This window comes from Balaenoptera musculus, chromosome 15, assembly GCF_009873245.2.
Source record: "Balaenoptera musculus isolate JJ_BM4_2016_0621 chromosome 15, mBalMus1.pri.v3, whole genome shotgun sequence".
NCBI classification, from domain to species: domain Eukaryota; kingdom Metazoa; phylum Chordata; class Mammalia; order Artiodactyla; family Balaenopteridae; genus Balaenoptera; species Balaenoptera musculus.
The window spans coordinates 1,019,788-1,040,554 of NC_045799.1; the positions used below are offsets into that span (position 1 = coordinate 1,019,788).

General features: G+C 52.5%; 2 protein-coding genes across 4 annotated transcripts in view; both read left to right on the forward strand.

Annotated features, from left to right (window-relative positions):
• Nucleotides 1-10,206, forward strand: part of DIDO1 (death inducer-obliterator 1) — a 52,532-nt gene extending 42,326 nt beyond the window's left edge. For all 3 annotated transcript variants that reach the window (XM_036824550.1, XM_036824551.1, XM_036824549.1), the window contains exon 17: nt 7,002-10,206. In XM_036824550.1, the coding sequence (XP_036680445.1) occupies nt 7,002-10,024 (3,023 nt within the window). In that variant the 3' untranslated portion in view covers nt 10,025-10,206. The remainder of the gene's footprint in view (nt 1-7,001) is intronic.
• LOC118880712 (zinc finger protein 347-like) lies at nt 3,735-5,657 on the forward strand. Its single transcript, XM_036824552.1, is given in 2 exon segments — nt 3,735-4,430; nt 4,432-5,657. Coding segments are annotated over 2 exon segments (1,686 nt in total). The 5' UTR covers nt 3,735-3,899; the 3' UTR covers nt 5,587-5,657.
• Nucleotides 10,207-20,767: the final 10,561 nt, after the last annotated feature.

Genomic DNA, 20,767 nt, shown 5'->3' on the forward strand with positions numbered 1-20,767 from the left:
TTGCAGGGAGAGGGCCATTCTCTGAGCAGGCCGGCTCCATCCGTGGCGTCTGCCGTCTGTCCTCACTCGTAGCTGCTCCCTAAGTTAGCAGACCGTTTCTGCGACTTGCCATACTGTCAGGTAAGCGCGTCTTCAGTTTCTGCGTGTCTGCTTGCGTAGCTGTGTACAGATGCTGTAATCACAGGCAAAATCGTGCTGAATGGAAAGTGCTTCTCTCTCCTTTGAAATCAATAAAAATATTTCATGGAAACTGGTCATTGTTTGTCTGAATTTGAACCGTTTGGTAGCTCTTGGTGCCCATCCAGGTGCACTGTGACGAAGGACTGTCTCCACCTTGCTTTGCCTCAGCCGACGCCAGTGTGCTTCTGGCTGTGCAGGCGGCGGTGCCGCGCTGGGGGCGCCTGGACGCGGGCGGGCGGACGGATGGACGACGCTCTCCTCGCTGGGATGCGGAGCCCTGGCTTTGCACAGGTCTTAGGGACCCAAGAGTGGGAGCGGGCGAAGTCTGCGTGGGAGCCGAGTGCGGCGGGCGGGCAGCTGCTTGTCCCTGTATTTGCTGGGTCTCTGCCCAAGTCCTCTTTGAGGACGGTTGCTGCGAACTCCAGCACAGTTTCTGTTCCCGCAGGTGTGGACGTTTTGTCTTGTCGGACTCAGACCATGAGAAAGTGTTCGCTTTAAATACTGAATAGTGGAGCATGCCAGGTAGATTTAGGGGTAAAAGCCTCATTTGATAGTTGGGCAGCTTTCAGCTGGTTTATTAATTAAAACTAAACCTCGTCCCCCGCTGTGCCACGTCCAAGGTGCGTGGGGGCTGCTTCCCCCCGGCCCTGTTGCTGACACACCTGGACACAGATCCTGGTTTGGGTCTTGGCTCAGGAAATCCACACACACCTTTTCAGCTGTCCCTCGTCCCTGGGTTTGTCCACTTCTCTCTCTGTACGGGTGGTCTGGGGCTGACTCTTTTCGCCGTGAAGACTCGGGGACCTACATGCAGCTAAGAAGGCTTGTTTCACCCACACGGGACATCGTGGACACGCTTGCTCCCGCGACGTGGAGGGGGTCGGGCAAGGGTGCCAACACCCCGGTGCTCAGTGTCATGAGTACCTCTTGTCCGGAAATGATAGTTCAGCGGCCCCCCACCTAGTTCTCATCTGCTTGATGAGTCATAAGCCTCACCACTACCCTCAAAGGGAGGTCGGTAAGTAAGCACCCCGCTTGTAACCATGGGACAGAGGCCCTGTGCGGAGTCGGGGAGGCGCCCCGGGCCCCCAGTGGGAGCCCTGTCTCTGCACGCAGGCAGCGTGCTCACTGCTGCTGCGCCTTCTCGGGACACCCTCTCCTCTCCAGGGGTCACACTCAACAGTGGGCGCGCCCGCAGGGGCCCCAGGCAGAAAATGGGGCCTTCGGGGGAAAGCCACCCCTGCCACCGCCCCAGTGGTAGTAGCCCTTTGACTGTGTCCAGCGTGCCCTTGCCAGGCGCCTGTCGTGAGGGTGCGGAGCAGGGTGGAGCCAGACGTGCCCTCACCTCCCTAACGGTCACTGCCGAGGCCCCGGTAGCACAGTGAATCATATTCTTCCACGAGTAAGTCATCTCCACGGTGCTAGTTAACATTTCAAGTCTCCATGCAGCCATAACGTGCACAGGTGAAGCAGATAAGATTTGACTGCTTCAGAAACAGCCCAATTTAAATGTAAAATCCTGGGGAAGATTAGTGGGGAAATTGAAAACTAACACTCCTCCAACTCTGGAGCTTTATTAGATCACTTACCGGTGTGTGTAGATGAAGTAGTTGAGAGCTGAAAGCATTTAAAAATACTAGCTGCTTAGTTAGATGCTGGTCTCCAGGGAGTTTCCTGTTTTCGAAACAAATGTAAATGTTAAGTAATTTAATCATAACCTCACCTGTGATGCCTGTGACCACAAAGGGTAGAGTCTAGAGAATTTTGCCAAGTCTGGGATATATCATTTTTGTTAGGAAGCATATAAAGCTGTTGCAAGTTGTAGGGCTGGCACACCTCCCGAGGACAGGACCCCATCTCCCTGGTTTTAACGCAGTGACTTAACCCTCCACACACGGCGTCTTTGACCTGAAATGCGATTCCTGCCGCAAGCCCTGGTGCTGGCGCCTTAGAAGTTTAGCCCTTCAGAGGTAACATAGCCCATCTGCATTGAGGACGATGAGGACAGTTGTGGGCCTTGGGCTGCTGAGAGGGCGCCCCTGACCAGGGCTCCCCAGCCCTCCCCACCCCCGCCCACATGGCTGAGCACGTTTCTCCTGTGCTGCGCCTGCTGACAGAGCTGGCCAAGGCTCCAGCTTGTGGCCCGGCGTGGGGACCTGCTCTGCCAGCTCTGGGGCCGTGTCAGCAACGGTCGGTCCAGAAAGGGCCACGAGAGCCAGTTGAGCTATTGACTGTGCCCCAAACTGGATATTAGTGAGCTGTAAATTGTTCAGTAAGTGGCAGTTGTAGTGAGTGAGAGATTTACTATTTTAAGTTAAAATAATTCGTTTTGATTAGAAAGCGAACTTGACAGAGTATCTTTCACATCTGAGCAGAACCGTCTGGATGCCATGCTCAGTGCAGTGGGCCTGGCCTTCCTGTCTCCACGCCCTCCTTTGCCCAGCTCCTCCTTCCCCTGAGTCACCACTGTCATCAGAAGGGCAGGCAGAGGACGTTCTGGAAGCCATTCCTCTTATCACGAGTGGGTGTCTTCATGGGCACCTCAGCCCTTGAATGTCAACCTGTGAAACGAGGCGCTGAGTACAGTGGGGAGGGGGGCCAGCAGTACCTCGCCGATGCTGGGCCAGCCCAGCTCACTCTGGCGTGCCTGGTCTTCCTCCTCGGGGGTGGGATGGGACGTCCGCCACCCTCGTGCTCGGCACGTCAACCCATCTCTGTTGGAAATTAGGAAGGGTGACAGTCGCTCAGAACTACACAGTGGGTGTCCAGAGACAACTATTTGATCTGTGATCGACTTAAAATCACAGAAAGAATAGGAAAAACAGTGCTGGTTTTCTTTTTTAGTGAGTGAAGACAAAAAATATATAGCATGAATATCTTTTACACAATAGTGATTTATGTGTAAATTGAATTTATCCAATTTGATTAATTTTAAATATGCTGTTGAAACAGAATTTTGGTCCTGTGTTTATCCTTTCTCCCTAACTTACCGATGTGTGACTTGGGCTTTTCTGTTCCGCTCTTGGTATTCCGGGTTTGTTACTAGTGTGAGGGTGGAGGAGCCGCACAGAAACAGTAGACAGGGCACCACAATCCAGAGGGTTTGGACGAAGAATTTTTTAAGCAATAATTATTTTTTAAGAACTGTGCAATGTTCTGAAATTCCCAGCGTGTTCTCCACGTGGTCTGTCCTTTGCTGCCCCTGTCCTGAACACCTCTGGGCTTTAAGCCGCACGTCCTGTGTTGACAGAGACCTGAGCATTCGGTAACTTTTGATAAGTTACTGGCCATTGAATGTCTTTCTAAACCTGCAAGGACGTTTGTTTTAGGCGTTTTGGTCAGCATCACTTTTCCCATCAATTGTAATTTTGACACCAGTGACTGATGAACTTATCGAATGGCGTGTGCTATATCAATCAGTATAATTTTGTTAATCATTATAATTGAGTTGTAGAATTGGTCCTTAATTGAACCTTTAATTTTAGTATGAATAGCTTAATTTACATATTGCAGCTCGTAAGTTAAAGTCGAAAGGGGGTGCTGCCTTCCTGATACGTAGCAAGAGGCAAATAAAGGAACACAGCTAAGAGTTTGTTTAGAAAACATCCTGGGTTACCGCGGAGCAAAGGTCGCCCTACGGGATCGTCGACTTCAAAGACTCATATTGCCTGAGGAAGAAACCCTGAAGAGGAAGAAGAGGAAAGAAAGAGGAGTCTGGAATGGCTCTTACTCAGGCACAGTTGACATTCAAGGATGTGGCCATAGAATTCTCTCAGGAGGAGTGGGAATGCCTGGACCCTGGTCAGAGGGCCTTGTACAGGGATGTGATGTTGGAGACCTACAGGAACCTGCTCTCCCTGGATACCTCTCTTAAATGTGTGATCAAGGAATCAGCACCAAAAGAGAACAGTCATACAGGGGAAATGTTGCACACAGTGTTGTTGGAAAGACATGAAAGCTGTGAGACTGAGGACTATGGCTGTAGGGAAATCCAGAGACATACGCGTGACTTTGAGTACCAGTGGAGAAGTGACAAAAGAAATTACAGAGGAGTGCCTGTCACCCATAAAAAACATCTCACTGGTAGAAGAGATGAAGGAAACAAGCCTATTGAAAACAGGCTCGGACTAAGCTTTCAGTCACATCTGGCTGAACTGCGGATATTTCCAACTGAAGGGCAATTTTATGAGTATCATCAAGTTGAGAAGTCTGACAACAGTGGTTCCTCATTTTCAGTACTTCAGAGAATTCTTCCCGAGTGTCCAAACCAACATTTTTAATGAATATGGGAATGATTTCTGGCATTCTTCATTACTCACACAAGACCAGAAAGCATACACTAGGGAAAAACCTTACAAATGTGATGAGTATGACAAAGCAGTTAATCATGGCTCACAACTCACTAACCATCAGGTAATCCACACAGGTGTGAAACCTTACAAATGTGATGTATGCAGCAAAGCGTTTAATCAGAGCTCACATCTCACTAGACATCAAAGAATCCACACGAAAGGGAAACATCACAAGTGTGAGGAATGTGGTAAGGGCTTCAGTTACAGTTCACACCTCGTACGTCATCACAGAATTCACACCGGAGAGAAACCCTACCAGTGTGGCGGGTGTGACAAAGCCTTTAGTGTGTATTCAAGTCTTATTTATCATCAGGTCATCCATACTAGCGAGAAACCGTACAAATGTAATGAGTGCGGCAAAGTCTTTAGTCAGAGTTCAAGCCTTACTAATCATCGCAGGATTTATACTGGAGAGAAACTATACAAATGTAATAAATGTGGCAAAGCCTTTAATCAGAGCTCCCACCTCACTCGACATCAGGTCATGCACACTGGAGAGAAACCCTACAAATGTAGTGAGTGTGGGAAGGTCTTCACTCAAAACTCAAGCCTCGTAAGTCATCGGAGAATTCATACTGGGGAGAAGCCGTACAAATGTAACGAGTGTGGCAAAGCGTTTGGTGTGTATTCAAGTCTTACTTATCATCAGGTCACCCATACTAGAGAGAAACCTTACAAATGTAATGAGTGTGGCAAGGTCTTCAGTCAGAGTTCAAGCCTTCCTAGTCATCGCCGGATTCATACCGGAGAGAAACCTTACAAATGTAATCAGTGCGGCAAATCCTTTATTCATTGCTCAAACTTCAACAGACATAAGAAAATCCGCACTGGAGAGAAACTTTACCAATGCAGTGAGTGCGGCAAGGTCTCCACTCAAAACTCAAGCCTCGTAAGTCATCGGAGAATTCATGCTGGAGAGTAACCTGACCAATGTAACGAGTGTGGCAAAATAATACAAGTTCAAGCATGGATTGACACTAGAGAGTCCACACTAAAGAGAAATTACATCAGGGTAACATACAGGACAGAGGACTTGTACAGACTTCGCAACTGACTAGACATCAGAATATACATCTTTGATGAAGCCACAAGAACGTAATGTGTGTATAAAGGCTCTTATCCATAGATCAAAACTACAGAACATCACAAGATTCCTACTGGAGAGCAGCCTTACGCATGTAATGAATGTGGGAAAGCTTTTTATTAAACATTCATGGCTTTGATGTCATGAGAGGATTTATACCTGAGAGGAACCAGGGAAATGCACTGAATGTGGAAAGGCCTTTAAGCAAGTGTCCCCTCAGGATTCACCAAAGAATTCATAATGGAAAGAAACCTTACAAACGTAATGAATATTTAAAATTTCTTCAAGACTTCACAACAGAATCCACATCAGAGCATTCACATGAGGAATAGCTAAGTCTCAAGTTTAGTCTGAAATATTGCATACTGCAGAATAAAATTACAAGTCAAAATATGTTAAAACTTAGATAGATATATAGATAGATCCTGAGGATGTTATCCTATGGTTTCTTTTCTAAATCTCTTACAGGTTAAAGTAGTATGGTTTTACATTTCACGTTTAAAGCTATGACCAATTTTGAGCTAATGTTTGTACAGGTGTGAAGTTTCAGTGGAGATTATTTCTTTTTTTTTTCCTAGTATGGAAGATCAGTTGATATGGTGTAATTTTTTCAGATTCTTGCTTCATTCAGTTTTCTTGGTACCTTTGTCAAAACTCAGTTGGAAGTGATTGTGTGGGGCTGTTTCTGGGTTCTCTGCTTTGTTCCATCGTTCTGTATGTCTCCCTCCACAAATATCAGTCTTGATTACTTTTTATCTTATTAGAAGTTTTGAATTGAATGAGTGATTCCAACCAGTTTATTCTTCTTCAGATATTTTAGCTATTCTAGTTCCTTTGCCTTTCCATATAAGTTTTAGAAAAATCTTGTTTGTGCCTACAAAATATCTTGTTAGAAAATGCATTAAGCCTGTCTATCAGCTTGCGATCATTTGACGTCATTTCTGTGTTATGCCTTCCAATAAATGGCTGTAGTGTGTCTAAAAAAAAAAAAAGAAAACATCCTGGTACATACAGGCTTCGTTCCCAGTAGGTGAACGGCCTGGAGTGTGTACGTGCTGGCCTTCCCCGCCGCCTCCAGCACGCCTCTACCCTAGCGTTGTGTATAATTGACAATCTGCGATAATTTTAGCACTGGGCGAATGCGCGTGTGCATTGGGCTCTTGGTTTTGCGGTTTGAGGGCCCGTCAGGCTGGGCAGGTGCGCGGTGCAGTCTGCATCTTTTGCAGCAGGTCTTCAAACGCTTGGTTCTGTTTGGCCACAGAATATCCTCCTCCTCCCCCTGGAAACCATCCCCCCCCCCGCCGCCCTTCACACCCAGAGTTTACCCCTGAAGGACAAAAGCTACAATTCGATTCTAAAATTTGCACAACTGTTTTGTTTTTTAGGTCTCGAGTCACCGCGTCCAAACATAATCCTGGGGTTAGTAATCTGTCAAAAAATAAAGCGTCCTTCAAATGCTGGCGAATTAGACAAGACAGAGGAGAAGCGGCCCCGTCTTCAGGCACAAGAAGAAATGGATCCCGTCCACCCCAGAGTGCCAGCAGCCCTGCTCCCTGAGAAGAAGCCCCCCAAGTACCCGCTGTGCCCAGGGGACGCGGCTGTCAGCACCACACCCCCGGGGTCTCCCCCACCCCCACCCCCTCCTCCAGAAGCACCAGGTGCGCCGGCCTCGTCTTCCGTGTTACAGATACTGTCGTCGCTCAAACCAGGAGCCACGAACACTGTCACAGCATCACCCGCGTCAGTGACCGTTGCGGTGGCCGCTTCCTCTGTCACTTCCTCTTCCTCAAAAACAGCTTCGCCCCTAGAACACATCCTGCAGACTCTCTTTGGGAAGAAGAAGGCGTTCGACCCCCCCACCAAAGAGCCTGCCGAGTCGGCCCCAGCCCCCCACCAGGACTCGAGAGCCAAAGCCGGCGGCGGGCTGCCGGCGGCGCCTCTGCTGGACCCAATCGTCCAGCAGTTTGGTCAGTTCTCAAAAGACAAAGCTCTGGAGGAGGAGGAAGATGACCGGCCGTACGACCCCGAGGAAGAGTACGGTCCTGAGAGAGCCTTCGACACTCAGCTCGGAGACCGCGGGAGACGCCAGGACGTGGAGAAGGCCGCGGAGGCAGCCGAGCGCGAGGAGGTGGCCTATGACCCGGAGGACGAAACGATCCTGGAAGAAGCCAAAGTGACCGTCGACGACCTGCCCACCAGAATGTGCGCGGACGCGCACGGCGGGCCTGGCCTGCCGGCCCCCTCCCTGGCTGAGCAGCAGCAGATGATAGAGGAGCTCAACAAGCAGATCGAAGAGCAGAAGCGGCAGGTGGCGGAGCAGGAGGAGGCGCTCAGGCAGCAGAGGGCCGCCGTCGGGGCCTCCATGGCCCACTTCTCCGTGTCGGACGCGCTCATGTCACCGCCGCCCCAGGCCGCGGGCAAGCCGGCCGCGCCCCCCGCCAACAGCCAGGCCCCGGGCCCGAGCGCCGAGGCGCGGCTGAGCCGGGACCCCCGGCAGGCCCGGCGCTTGGCCGCGGAGAGCAACGAGAGCGAGGCTGTCCCGAGGCCCCCGCCGGCCAGAGAAGCACCCGGAGGGGCCGCTGCCGGCCCAGGGCCACTCCCGGCCCAGGAGGAACCGGAGTCGGCCCCTCCACCGTGGGCTCCGGGTGAAGAGGCCCCACTGCCGGCCAAGCAGGACGGCCCCCTGCGCGAGCCCACGGAAAGCCCGGGGCCTGAGAGCGCGGCCGGCGGGGACGGCGCAGCCAGGCCTGCCCGGAAGGTGCTGCTGCCCACGCCGCCGGGCGCCTCCTTGCAGCCTCTCTTCCCTTCGCAGCACGAGGGCCAGACCTTCCACCCTCCCGGAGGAAGGGATCCTTTCCCGGGTCCAGTGTACGCCTCTCAGGAAAAGCCTCTGGGCTCTTGCCAGTACGAGGATCCAAGAAATGCTCAGTTTCCCGAAAAAAGTGACTCCCTGGCAGCTGAAACTGAAGGAGACAGAGAGCCACAGCCCCGGCCAGGCGAGGGGGCTGGCACGTTCCCTGCCGCAGCGCAGAAAGGGGGGCCTCCGCCCCAGTTCCAAGGCCAGCGGGAGCCTGCACCGCGCGCTTTCGGGATGTCGGGCCTGCACGGCCCCAATTTCACAGGCCCACGGGGGCCAGTCCCTCCGTTCTCGGAAGAGAATTCTAATAACGATGGGCCAAGAGGGGGGCCTCCACCAGCCAGATTCGGGCCCCAAAAGGGGCCCATCCCTTCCTTGTTCTCAGGGCCACACGGGCCACCTCCCTACGGGGACGGGAGGGGCCCGTCCCCCTCCCACCTGGGTGGGCCCAGGGGAGCAGGGCCGCCTCCGTTTGAAGACCGCAAGGACCCCCACGGGGAGAAGAGGGAGTTCCCGGAGGCCCCGTACGGTGAGGCCTCGGGCCCCCCTGGCCAGTGCGAGGGGCCCGAGCAGGCCCCGTTCCTGGGAAACAGGGGTGCCGCGCCTTTCCAGTTCGGGGGCCAGAGGAGGCCTCTGCTGTCTCAGTTTAAAGGACCCCGAGGTGGTCCTCCTCCCTCTCAGTTTGGAGGTCAGAGAGGCCCCCCCACCGGCCACTTTGTGGGCCCGAGGGGGCCGCACCCTGGGCAGTTTGAAGGCCCCAGGGGCCAAGCTCCTGGATTCGTGCCGGGACCCAGGGGGATGCAGCCTCAGCAGTTCGAAGAGCAGAGGGTCCACTCGCCGCCCAGATTCACCGGCCAGAGGGCACCGGCGCCCTTGCCCTTTGGGGGGCCCCGGGGGGCCGCTCCCTTCCCCGAGAAGAACGAGTCAGCGCCTCCACGCTTCCACTTCCAGGGCTCAGCCGCCCCTGGACCCAAGCCGGCGCCCCGGCCGCTGCTGGAGCTGCCCAGCCACCCGCCCGGGCCACCCGCCGCGCCGGCCCCAGGCCCCGAGGCCGAATTCCGCGAGGGCAGGGGCCACGAGTACAGAGGCCCAGGCTTCGAGGGACGACCCCGGGACAAGGCCCCGGAGGAGCCCGAGGCCCCGCTGCCTGACAGCCGCCCGGGCCGGGCCCTCGAGGACCGGCGGCGCGAGCGGGAGCGTGGGAAGCCCTGGGAGCGGGAACGCGGCCGGACCTGGAGCCGCGAGCGTGAGTGGGACCGAGGCCGCGAGTGGGACCGACACCGTGACAAGGATGCTGGCCGCGAGTGGGACCGGGGCCGCGAGCGGAACGCGGGCAGGGACAAGGGGCGCGAGTGGGACCGGGCCCGAGAGCGGAGCCGCAACCGCGACCGCGACCGCAGACGTGATCGGGAGAGGTCCCGCAGCAGGGACCGCGACCGCGACAAGGCCCGCGAGCGGGAGCGCCGCAGGGACCGCAGTCGGAGCCCAGAGCGACCCCGGGACCCCAAGGCCGAGGCCCCGCGGGCCGCCACCCCCGCCACCCAGACCTAGGGCCGCCGTGAAGCCACGCTCACGTGCTGAGCAGGTGGCCTTGGAAAGAGCTGGGAGCTCACGCACAGGACAGAACCTTCTGGACTTGAGAAATTACTGTAATTTTGTGTATGATGGTTTCTTACAAAATTTCACACCTTTACAATTCTGATGCTTTTTAAATAAAAACAAAAAACTAAGAACTCTTTAACATTTCCATTTAAATGTACTGAAATGGGAAAGTACCTACAAAAGCATATTGCTTTTTCAGATTATAAAGTTATCTTTTCTAATAACTTGACTATTGTAAATTTTAAGGGAGTTTAGTGGACCTCAGAGCCATACCTTTCCTGACATCTCATCTGTGATATCTGTTTCCAGAAGCTAACTTCACAGGGTTCGGGGCAGGCGGCCGCGTGTTTCTGTGCATGGCTGTGTCAGCTGGTCTCTGGAATGTTGAGAAACACCAAACTTACAGGAGCATCTTTCTCTTGTCATGAAGAAATCTGAATTACAAATTTCAACCAGAAACAAAAACACATTTCTTGGTTTTGCTCAGTGTGCAGGTATCGTCTTACATGTCCCCCCCCCCCAAACATGATTAAAAGCAACATCTGAATAGAAATTGTGGAATTTTAAATAACAATTTATTTTAAAAGGTTTAAATTTTACCAGCCTAAAGAAAGAGAGAAAATAAAGCAATTAAGTGTACTTTAAAAGGCAGGGCGGGTGGAGGGAGTAGATTTCTTTGATTTGAATAATCAGGAACGTTTTGTTTGTTGAACTTTACCATCTGAGCGGTTCTATGTCCCAGGAAAAGTGCGCTAGCTCCACCTTGTGCTACTTGTCAGGTGACAAATCTCAACGTTTGTCATTGAAATGGAACGATATTTGTGTAAAGCCTGAGATGAAAATAGTGATATCAGCTTAAGAACTACAAACTAGAAAGCTTTTCACTGTGAGACACAGTATACTGCTTCTTGTCATGTATTTTCCAAGTACTTCTGAAGTGCGAAAGAGAGAAAAAACTTGCTAATTTATTTGACTGTACAAATAAACTTTGATAATTTTTTTATATTTTCATAAACTTACTTTTGCAAATATAAAATGAGAGAATTTCATTTGTTCTTTGGAGTCTGTTCCATAGTACATCGCTACAGATTTTTCACTTTCTAGCACAACGTTTAAGTTATGAGAACATCGAGAACTTAGCGATTTGGAGTGATTGGTGTTACAGACCCTGTCAGTAGGTTACGTTAAAGTGGCGACGAGTTCCAACATCTAGCGTGATGTGAAGGTTTTTTTACGTGTAAAACAAAAATTTTTCTAATTTAAATACAACAAATGTAAAAAATCAAGTGTGTTTCTTTAGGTTTACTTGATAGAAATTTCTGTAAATTGTATTTTATATTGCAAAGTATTATATCACTGTACATTAAAACATGGAACTTCATAGCTTTGTTACTTGAAGTAGAATAAACACCTACAGAAGGTTTTCTGTCTCGTGTAGCATCGCGTTGGAAAGTCGGGTCTGGACAGGGATGCCTCAGCTCCCGCTTCTTGGCAGTCGGCGTGGTGTGGGCAGCAGTGCCCTTTGGCCTGAAGACCCCTGCCGGATGCACCCCGTTCCCGGGATGGTTCCAGCACGGGTCCCCATGTAGAGCAGGAGGCCCGAGGCCACCAAGGGAAGGACAGAGAAGCGCACAGTCAGGGTATGACAGAGACGTGGGGCTCGGGTCGGGGGGGCAGGCGGTCGACAAAGGTACCGGCAGGGTCGGCAGGCACCCCAAAGTCCCGGCCGCTGACTCAGGCCTTAAAGGAGCACCAGGCTGGTCACGAGTGTGTGGTGAGGCGGAGCTGGTGGCCCAGGCGCCTTGCCGGGTGGAATAAGTGGCAGGGGCTGGACCAGCAGATGCAGTGCCTTCAGGTCAGGGAAGCGGCCACCGCTGGGAGGAGAAGACAAAGGTGTGGGCCTTGCCCTTGAACTTCAGGGCCACCATTGACTGGCCCCAACCTGGTGGCCCTTGTGCCAGCATTTAGCTTCTCAACAAGCTTGTGCACCCATCGCCCACCGTGAGCCGAGACACCCAGAAAACATCCCTCCGGCAGGACAGGCTCTACCCCTGTGGGCTGGAGAGTCAGTAGCTTATCGTCTGGTTTCCTGGCTGAGCGCACGACAAACCAGGGGCGACTGCCGCAAAGCGGGGGTCCCGTGAGGGGACGCCGCCATCACTGCCGTCTCGGAAAGGCGTCGGGCTGGGCGAGGCCAGGAGGGTGGCCGCTCGTCTACAGAGAACCCACCGCGCTAGCCTGACCTTGGGGAAGACCGCCCTACGGCGAGGTCCTGCCAAAGAGGAAATCCCGAATCCTGCAGGATAGACGCCGAGCAGGGCTGGGCACAGTGCCCAGCTCCAAAACGCGTGAGTCCCTCCGGCCTGCAGGCTGCTGTCCAAGCAGTTTTCCCAAAACGTCGGGGAAAATATGCCCAAGTTTTAAAATCCTCAGCCCCTTGAGTACAGCTGGGACGTCTGCATCCTCCCCAAGCCCTGCTTTATCTGCTCCACAGAATACGCCCGTGGTGTCCGCAGCTCTGTCCTCACCCTGCCAACTAGCCCTGCTCTCCTCCAGGACCAGCCCTGACGGCTCCAACCCATGATCCCGTTTAGCCAAAGTCACTCACACGCAATCAGGTGCGCCGTGTAGCGCTTGGCTCTCCGGAAACCTGGCATGAGGACTCCCTCCCGCTTGAGGCCTCGAGGGCCGCGGTGCCTGGCAGGGCCCTGTATCCCATCCAGCTCCACAGAGGCAACCGTCGGGGAGGATGAAAGCAGCCTCCAAGGGAGGATCACACCCCAGGGGCCGGACCCTCCCCACCCCCACACCAGCAGGTCCAGGGACAGGGAGACAGCAGGGCAAGGGCACAGCGACGGGGACCAACTGGCTGTGCCCTTGAAGGGGCCTGAGCAAAGGTTGGGGAGGCAGGTGCCCCAGGGTACGAGCCCCAGCCTCCGACCCAGGCCCCTCAGGGCGGGGGTGGGAGCTCCTGGCTTGGGATGGCTCTGACGCCTGCTTCCCATCAGGCATTTAGGAAAGGGGAGGCCCTCCAAGACCACCCACACTTTCCACCCAGCGGTCACCACGGGCAGCCATCTGTATCTTTTCCCTTAATCTTTTTTTCCCCTCTATTTTTCTTTTACAAAATTGGGATTCTATACATTCTTGTATCTTTTCTTCACTTCTTATAACCTGGGCAATTCCCAAAGGTATCAAGTATTCATCAAAAGCATCGTTTAGGACTTCCCTGGTGGTGCAGTGATTAAGAATCCGCCTGCCAATGCAGGGAATATGAGTTCGAGCCCTGGTGCGGGAAGATCCCACGTGCTGCAGAGCAACGAAGCCCGTGTGCCACAACTACTGAGCCTGCATGCCACAACTGCTGAAGCCCATGTGCCTAGAGCCTGTGCTCTGCAACAAGAGGAGCCACCTCAATGAGAAGCCCGCACACCCCAACGAAGAGTAGCCCCCGCTCGCCGCAACCAGAGAAAGCCCGCGCGCAGCAACGAAGACCCAACGCAGCCAAAAATTAAAAAATATAAATACATTTATCAAAAAAAAAACAACATCATTTACATTTTTCACATTGTTCAAAAGTTTCTAACTTCTACTTTCCAGAGAATGTGGGATCCCTGGAGATTTGTGGGGTCCTGTGTGTTCCCAGAATGTGGGAAATGAAAGAGGTGTACCAAGAAAATCAAGATCTCCCAAATGCCGCCATCTGGAGACAAGTGTTCTTTTTTTTTTTTTTTTTTGAGACAAGTGTTCTTAATGGTGTTCCTGGCCCACTTTTCCTGTACCCATGTTGCTGGTGTTCAGGTGGGGGGTCACCAAGGAAGCACAGAGACTTTTTCCATCTTTGAGCTTCACACGAGGGTGGGGCAGGCAGCCCTGGCGGCTGGAGCGGCTTGCAACGTCACTGAAGGTCCCCCGTGCTCTGCCATCCTCAGCTCATGACTCTTGTCCTCGTGTTTGCAAGAAGGCTGCTCCTGCAGCCATCACGTCATCACCTCACTGTTATAGGAGGAAGCCAGCAGGAGCGACAGAGCCTCTGTTCCCCTTTTAAATGTCTGCTTTGACCTCATTGGCCAGGTTGGCACGCGGCCACCTCCGGCTGCAAGGCAGCAAATCAGGGTATCAGGGTCTGCCAGAGAAAAAGAAGAGGAATTCAGCCACTGTGGACACCACCCCAGGGTGTCCCTTTATGTAAAGGGTCAGAAAACTGACTGTAGCAAGTGCTGGCGAGGATGCGGGGTGGCGGGGAGGGAAGGTGGCACCGCCCTGGAGAAGAACTGCGGGTTTCCAATCAGTGACTTGTCATCAGTGGGGGCAATGTCACCCCAAGGGGGTGAGAACCCAAATACTTATAGTGATTTATTCACAGTTGCCTAAACCAGGAAACCACCCAGGTGCCCTTCAGTCAACACGGGAGTGGATCGTGGCCCAGCCACGGGGTGGAGGGAAGTGCATCCAGTGAGAGAAGCCCCAGACCAAGGCCACTGGCCGCAGGACCCCCTGAGGGACATGCTGGAGGGGGCAGGTTGCAGACAGGGTGGGGTGGGGGGCCTCTAAGGGGCAGCACGAGGGAGGCATCTGGGGGACAGGGGCGTCCTGTCCGATGGCAGCGCTGCAGGCACGGCTGTTTGCACTTGTGACTTTGACCGTGAGCAACACCCAGACGCACAGGGAGACCGAGTGCTGGGCTGGCAGCTCCCAGGGATAAGCCCCAGCTCCCGCGCGCACACACGCACACGGATACGCACACACGTGCGCACACACTGGCACACACGCACACACATGTCAGGAACGAAAAGAAAGCAGCTCAAGTCTGGAAGGCGAACCAGCCGCGGTCACGCGTCTCTCCCTGGACGATGTGCATCCTTTCATCTGTAGTGGCGCACTCTTGGTCTTCAGAAAACATCCCCACCCGTGTAATCAAGGAGTAAAGGAGCACTTTCCTTTTGTTTAGAAAACAAGGAGTGGGGAGGGAGGAGGAGGGCAGAGGGAGGGAGACGAGCCGCGTGGAGCAGCCTCGGGTCCCTCTGCCGCTGGTTTTCTCGGCCATGCTATCACCCCCGGTCAGGACGGCCCTGTGCATCCCTGGCTCTGCCGTCCTGCTCCATCGTGCCTTTTTCTAGGCCAGTCCTGGAATCTCTCCACCCTGCTGGGCATTCGGACCCGATTCTCTCCAGCACTGGGTCCACCACTTGCTGCTTTTAATGTGTTGTGATTTTGCAGTTTTAACTGAAGACTCGGCCCTTCCCTGCCTCTGCTGGCCTCTGACTCCTGCTGCCCTGCCCCTCGTCACGAGTGTTCATCTCTTGACCCCGTGAGCTCAAACTCAAGTTAACTTCCTTGGAAGTTCAAAAGCAGTTGCCCTAAACTTTCCTTTGGTTTGTCTTTCCTTCTGTTCGTGCGTGTGCGTGTGTGTGTGTGTGTGTGTGTGTGTGTGTGTGATTAATCAATACTTTAATAGCTGAGGAACTTTCGAGCAAGCAGAAGGAAACTCGTATTTTGTTCAATGTCCTATTTCTCAGTCCTATAAATCTATTAAACAATATTTTTAGAGATATTTAAACACAATATCAAACACTTAAACACCAAATTAAATACTTAACAATTTTTCCAAATATTTAGAAATCGGTCACAAAGGTATTGAATCGAATTCTCCTAAGCCGCTGATTGAAATCACATCTCTAACAAAGGTTTCTCCGATTCTTTTACTCCTTAAGGAGCGAACAAAACTCACAAATCACAGCAATAACAAGATGCGCAGCAAATGATTTACAGACGCCGGTGCCTGCCGTGCGTTTCACTGTCTCTTCGTTATCTGGGTCAGAGAGAGACAGAGAGGGCGGGAGGGAGAGAAGAGGGAGACAGGGATGGGGGGACGCGTCAGGGCTTGGTCTGCAGGCTTAGCCCCGGCTGTGGGAGCTGCTGCGACCAGAGCTGGACGGAAGCACGGGCAGAGGGGAGGGTGTGGAGGGCGAGGTGAGGCCAGGCTGGGCCCCATGAGGATGGACTAGCCTCTCCCACGTGTTTCTCTCTACCTCCAGCCTGGACGGTGCGGACATCCGGCCCGAGAAGCTGGTGCACTTTGTCATAAAGGTTAGAGGCACACCTGGCCCGAGAGAGGCTGAGCGGACCCCGGGAGGCAGTGTGGCCAGTGGGGACACTGCCCCCAACAAGGCGACCCCCACGTGCGTGACCCCAGATCGACCCTCCGAGTTGAAAAATCGGTGCGGCTGTTGCTTCTCTTCTGGTCTCCAGATCTCGTGCAGAACTGTCTCTGCTGACCCCCTCAACCGCGAACACGCAGCAGAGGGGCTTCTAAGAAAAGGGGCCCGGCTAGCCGCCCCCCGCCCATCATCTCGGCCCCCCGCACACCTCCATGCCTTGCTTACAGCCACTCTTTGAGCCAAATTCCCAAAGGAAGACAGGCACAAACTCACCTCCCACCCAACACGACGCCCCCATCGCCACTGTCCCCGCCCCCAGGAGAGGGGACCGGACCTCCCATCACTTCTGGGCGGGCTTCCCAGTCTTGCAGACTATGGGAATAAGGCCGGCCATTCTCGTTGCATCCTACGTGATCAGGGACGAGCAAGGAGGAGAAAACCATAGCGTGTGGTGGATAAACACGCAGGCACGTTTCCATCAAAAGCAGGACGAGGCGCGGCTGTCACAGCCATCACTCCTGGTGGCAGCCGCGGCACAGGTACCGACAATGACCCTCCTCCATGACCCCGTCCACGCTCCCTGGGCCCTCGAGCAGCTGCTGGGTGTTCGTGGCCTGGTGGGTGACCCAAACCTTTGCTCCTGCCGGGTCTGAGCCTCAGCCGTCGGGCCCGAGGGCATCGCTGTGGCTGTCCACCGGCTTGGAGGACGAAGAGGACCTGGGCTCCCAGCTCCTCACCCGCGAGAAGCGGGCCCTGCCGCCCCTGCTTTGGGCCCGAGGAGTCCCAAGTGGCCAGGCCACAGCCTCCACCGACGGCCCCAGGAAGCCTCACTGCGTCCCCGCGAGGAAGCTCTCTTCCCCTGGGGACTGAGCCCTCTGGGACCGAGAGTCACAGAACAGGAAGCACAGATTCTGTGGGGCATCGGGAGAGGGGCCGCCCCATTCGCACCCCTTGATTCCAGATCCAGGAATCCTGGAGCGAGAGCACCCCTGGTTGCGGAGCCAGACCGTGTCCCGGGGGACATCACCCCCGCCCTGCCCCGCGCGGGGTTGCCACTTAGCTGGCACAGTAACTGAGTCTTCAGAAGGCCATCAAGCACACCTCTTAGACTGCCCAAAGCATGCAACGCTGACAACACCAGACGCGGCTGAGGATATGGAATGACGGGAGCTCTCGTTCACGCCAGTGGGAATTCAGAATGGTGCAGCCACTTCGGAAGACGGTTTGATTATTTCTTACAAAACTAAGCATCCGCTTACCATACGCTCCAGGAGCACACTCCTTGGTACTTACCCAAAGGAGCTGAAAACTCATGTCCACACAAAAGCCTGCACACGGATGTTTACAGCAGCTGTATTCATAGTTGCCGAAACTTGGAAGCAACCAAGATGTCCTTCAGCAGGTGATGGATAAATAAACGGTGTCCCACACAGACAGTGGAATATTATTCAGCACTAACTGAAACGAGCTATCAAACCATGAAAAGACACAGAGGAACCTGAAATGCATTTAACTAAGTGAAAGAAGCCCATCAGAAAAGGCTGTATGATGCCACCTCTATGACGCTCTGGAAAAGGCAGAACTCTGGAGACAGTAAGAGGATCGGTAGCTGCCAGGGGGCAAAGGGGCAGAGGGATGGGCAGGCAGAGCACAGGGGATTTTTAGGGCAGTGAAACCACCCTGTATGCTAGTCAACACGCATGTCCTATACGTATTCTGTTAAACTCACAGCTCGGTGTGTGCTTGAGTGATTGTAGGCGCTATTGTACTTTAATTGCAGGGTCTGCATATGTCCACCACTAGGGTATAGGAACATGACTGGTATTAGTATGTCGTCGTGTTCTCCGAGCTCGCTGAACTCACTGGCTTTTTTGTAGGTTCTGTAGGATTTTCTCCCTAGGTCATCGTGCTGCCTAGGGAGGAAGTAGACAGTTCCACTTCTCGTCTTCCCACCTGCATGCTCTTCTTTCTCTTGCCCTGTCACGCTGAGTAGACCCTCCAGCACAAGGCTGAACAGAAGTGGCGACAGTGGCTATCTTTCCTTTTTCCTCATTGAGAGGGAAAGCATTCTGTCTTTTGCCATTTAAGTATGATGTAAAGTGTGGTAATTTCATATACGCCCTTTATCAGGTTGAGGAACTTGCCCTCTGTGCTTGATTTGCCGAAATTTTACTGGGAATGGATGTTAGATTTGCCAGCCACTTTTATTTTATTTTTTTGCATTTTTGAGGTAATCATATGGTTTTTCACTTTGCTCTATGAATATAGTAATTTACATTGGTTGATTTTCAAATGTAAACAAAACTTGCATCCCTGGAATAAACACCACTTGGTTACGATGAGTTACTCTTTTTAAAAAAATCTTGTTGGATTCAATTTGCCAAGCTTTTGTTAAGAATGTCTGCCTATCTGTTCATGTCCAATATTGCTTTGCAGTTTTATTTTCCTGTAATGTCTCTATATTCTCTGTCTGGTTTTGCTATCCAGCCCTGCTGGGTTCACCGAATCCATATATTCGTACAACGGTGTCATGTCCAACGCTTGCCCGCGTTACTTGAGGTTCACATGGACGCTGTGCCTGCGTCTCCAGCCGTTAGTCCAGAGTCACTAAACTGACCTTGCCACCCACTGGGGGTCTCCCCCTACACGATGGCCTGTCCACAGAGAGCTCCTCCTGTTCTCGAAAACCAGCCCTTCGCATTGGTCCATGATGCTGTTTACTTATTTATTTATTTGCATGTTTAGTTCTTAGCTCAGGGGAGCCAAGGTGGGGCTTTTCTCCCGCCCTGACCTGCTCCGCCGAGCTCTGCCTGACTCTTCAGCTAGGGTCCTCAGCTAAGGAAGGCTACCCCTGGAGGGCTAGACCAGAACCGCTTGGAGCCACGTTTAGACTTTGAAAAAAACATGTTTTATATTTTCTTCACGTTTTATTTATAAAATAAGTCCCACTAAAGCCAGATCATTCTCATGTTTCATGTCTAAATAAAAGAGGGCTCAAAAACTGTTATCTGCAAGGAATCCGCCCAAATCAAGAAACACAAAGGACAATGTAGGTGCCAATGGTCTTTATTTCCAATAAGCAAAAAGCCAAGTCGCATATAATCTTGATTTTATTTTCTTTTTTAAACATTGTAAATTTCACCATACTCCGTGATTTCGCTGCTCAAAGTGGGGTCAACTGATCAGCAGCACATACGTCAGCTGGGGGCTCCTTGGAAAGGTGGCATTCCGGGTCCCACCTAGGCCTGCTGAATTAGAATCTGCTTTTAAACAAGATCCCCAGGGCGAGCCTGTGCACATTACGGTCTGTGTTGATGTCACGCTTAGAATCTTCTCAAAGATTTTATTGATATCATCCTATATATTTAGTAGTTGTATAATTTTCTTTTTAAATTTAGGTATTTCGATGATCTGAAACTAATTTTTATGTTAGGTGTGAGAAAAAGTGCTCTTTTTTTTTTTCCCCACACCTGATACCTTTTATTGAGTAAGTGGTCCATCATTTTCCTACTGGGGACATATTAAGTGGACAAAAAGAAAAGCAAATATATGTATACTTTTTTACTTTTTTTAAGTTTTTTGGCTGTGCCACGTGGCATGTGGGATCTTTGTTCCCCTACCAGGGATTGAACCTGCACCCCCTGCAGTGGAAGCACGGAGTCTTAACCACTGGACCTCCCGGGAAGTGCAGGATGATCTTATATTGTTCAAAGAAAAGATACTGCAAAAGAGATGAACAGCACTCCATAGATGTCTGAGCTCTGACAGAATGAGCGATTCAGAGCCTGATGGAAGAAAACTGTGCCTAAATCACAGGCCTTTCCTTAAACCACGTGGTTCCTATACAGAAAACAACCACTGGTTGAGATGGGGGTAAGGGTGAGAGGTGGGTACAGTAATTATTTTGAGCCTGCAAAAATAATTCTTCTAAAGACCACCTATTCTATGATACCATTTATAGGAAATGCCCAGGGCTGGCAAACCCATAGGGACAGAAAGAAGGTTAGTGGGTAGGGAGTGCTAATGGGTATGGGATTCTTTGGGGTGATGAAAATGTTCGAAAACTGATTGTGGTGATGGGATGTGAATACACTACCACTGAAGAGCACACTTTAAAAGGCTGAACCCACGTGGCATGTGCATTCTAGCTCATCATTGGCCAGTGTTGTCGAGTGCACTGATTACAGGAGCCCTGCCGGTTCTAGGAGGAACCGTGCACCACGTGTATTTATTTACCTGACTGAGTTCTCACCTACGTACACACTGCCTTGTCACACCTGTATTTGGGGGCCGCTGTCTCACCTGTCTACTGTGCGGGCGCACTGCAGGCCTCGTGTCCCGAGAAGGGGGGACCGCACGGCACCCCGTGGATACGTGGACTCGTGGTGAAGCGTTCCCTGGAGAGGCGCCTCTTGCATGCGCCCTGATACCCGGCCAGGCCCCGGGCGGCCCCGCGGACACTCGACCCGGGTGGTCTGGCCCCTCAGGCACTGGACTCGCACGGCCTGGCCCCGCGCCCCGAGCCCCGCAG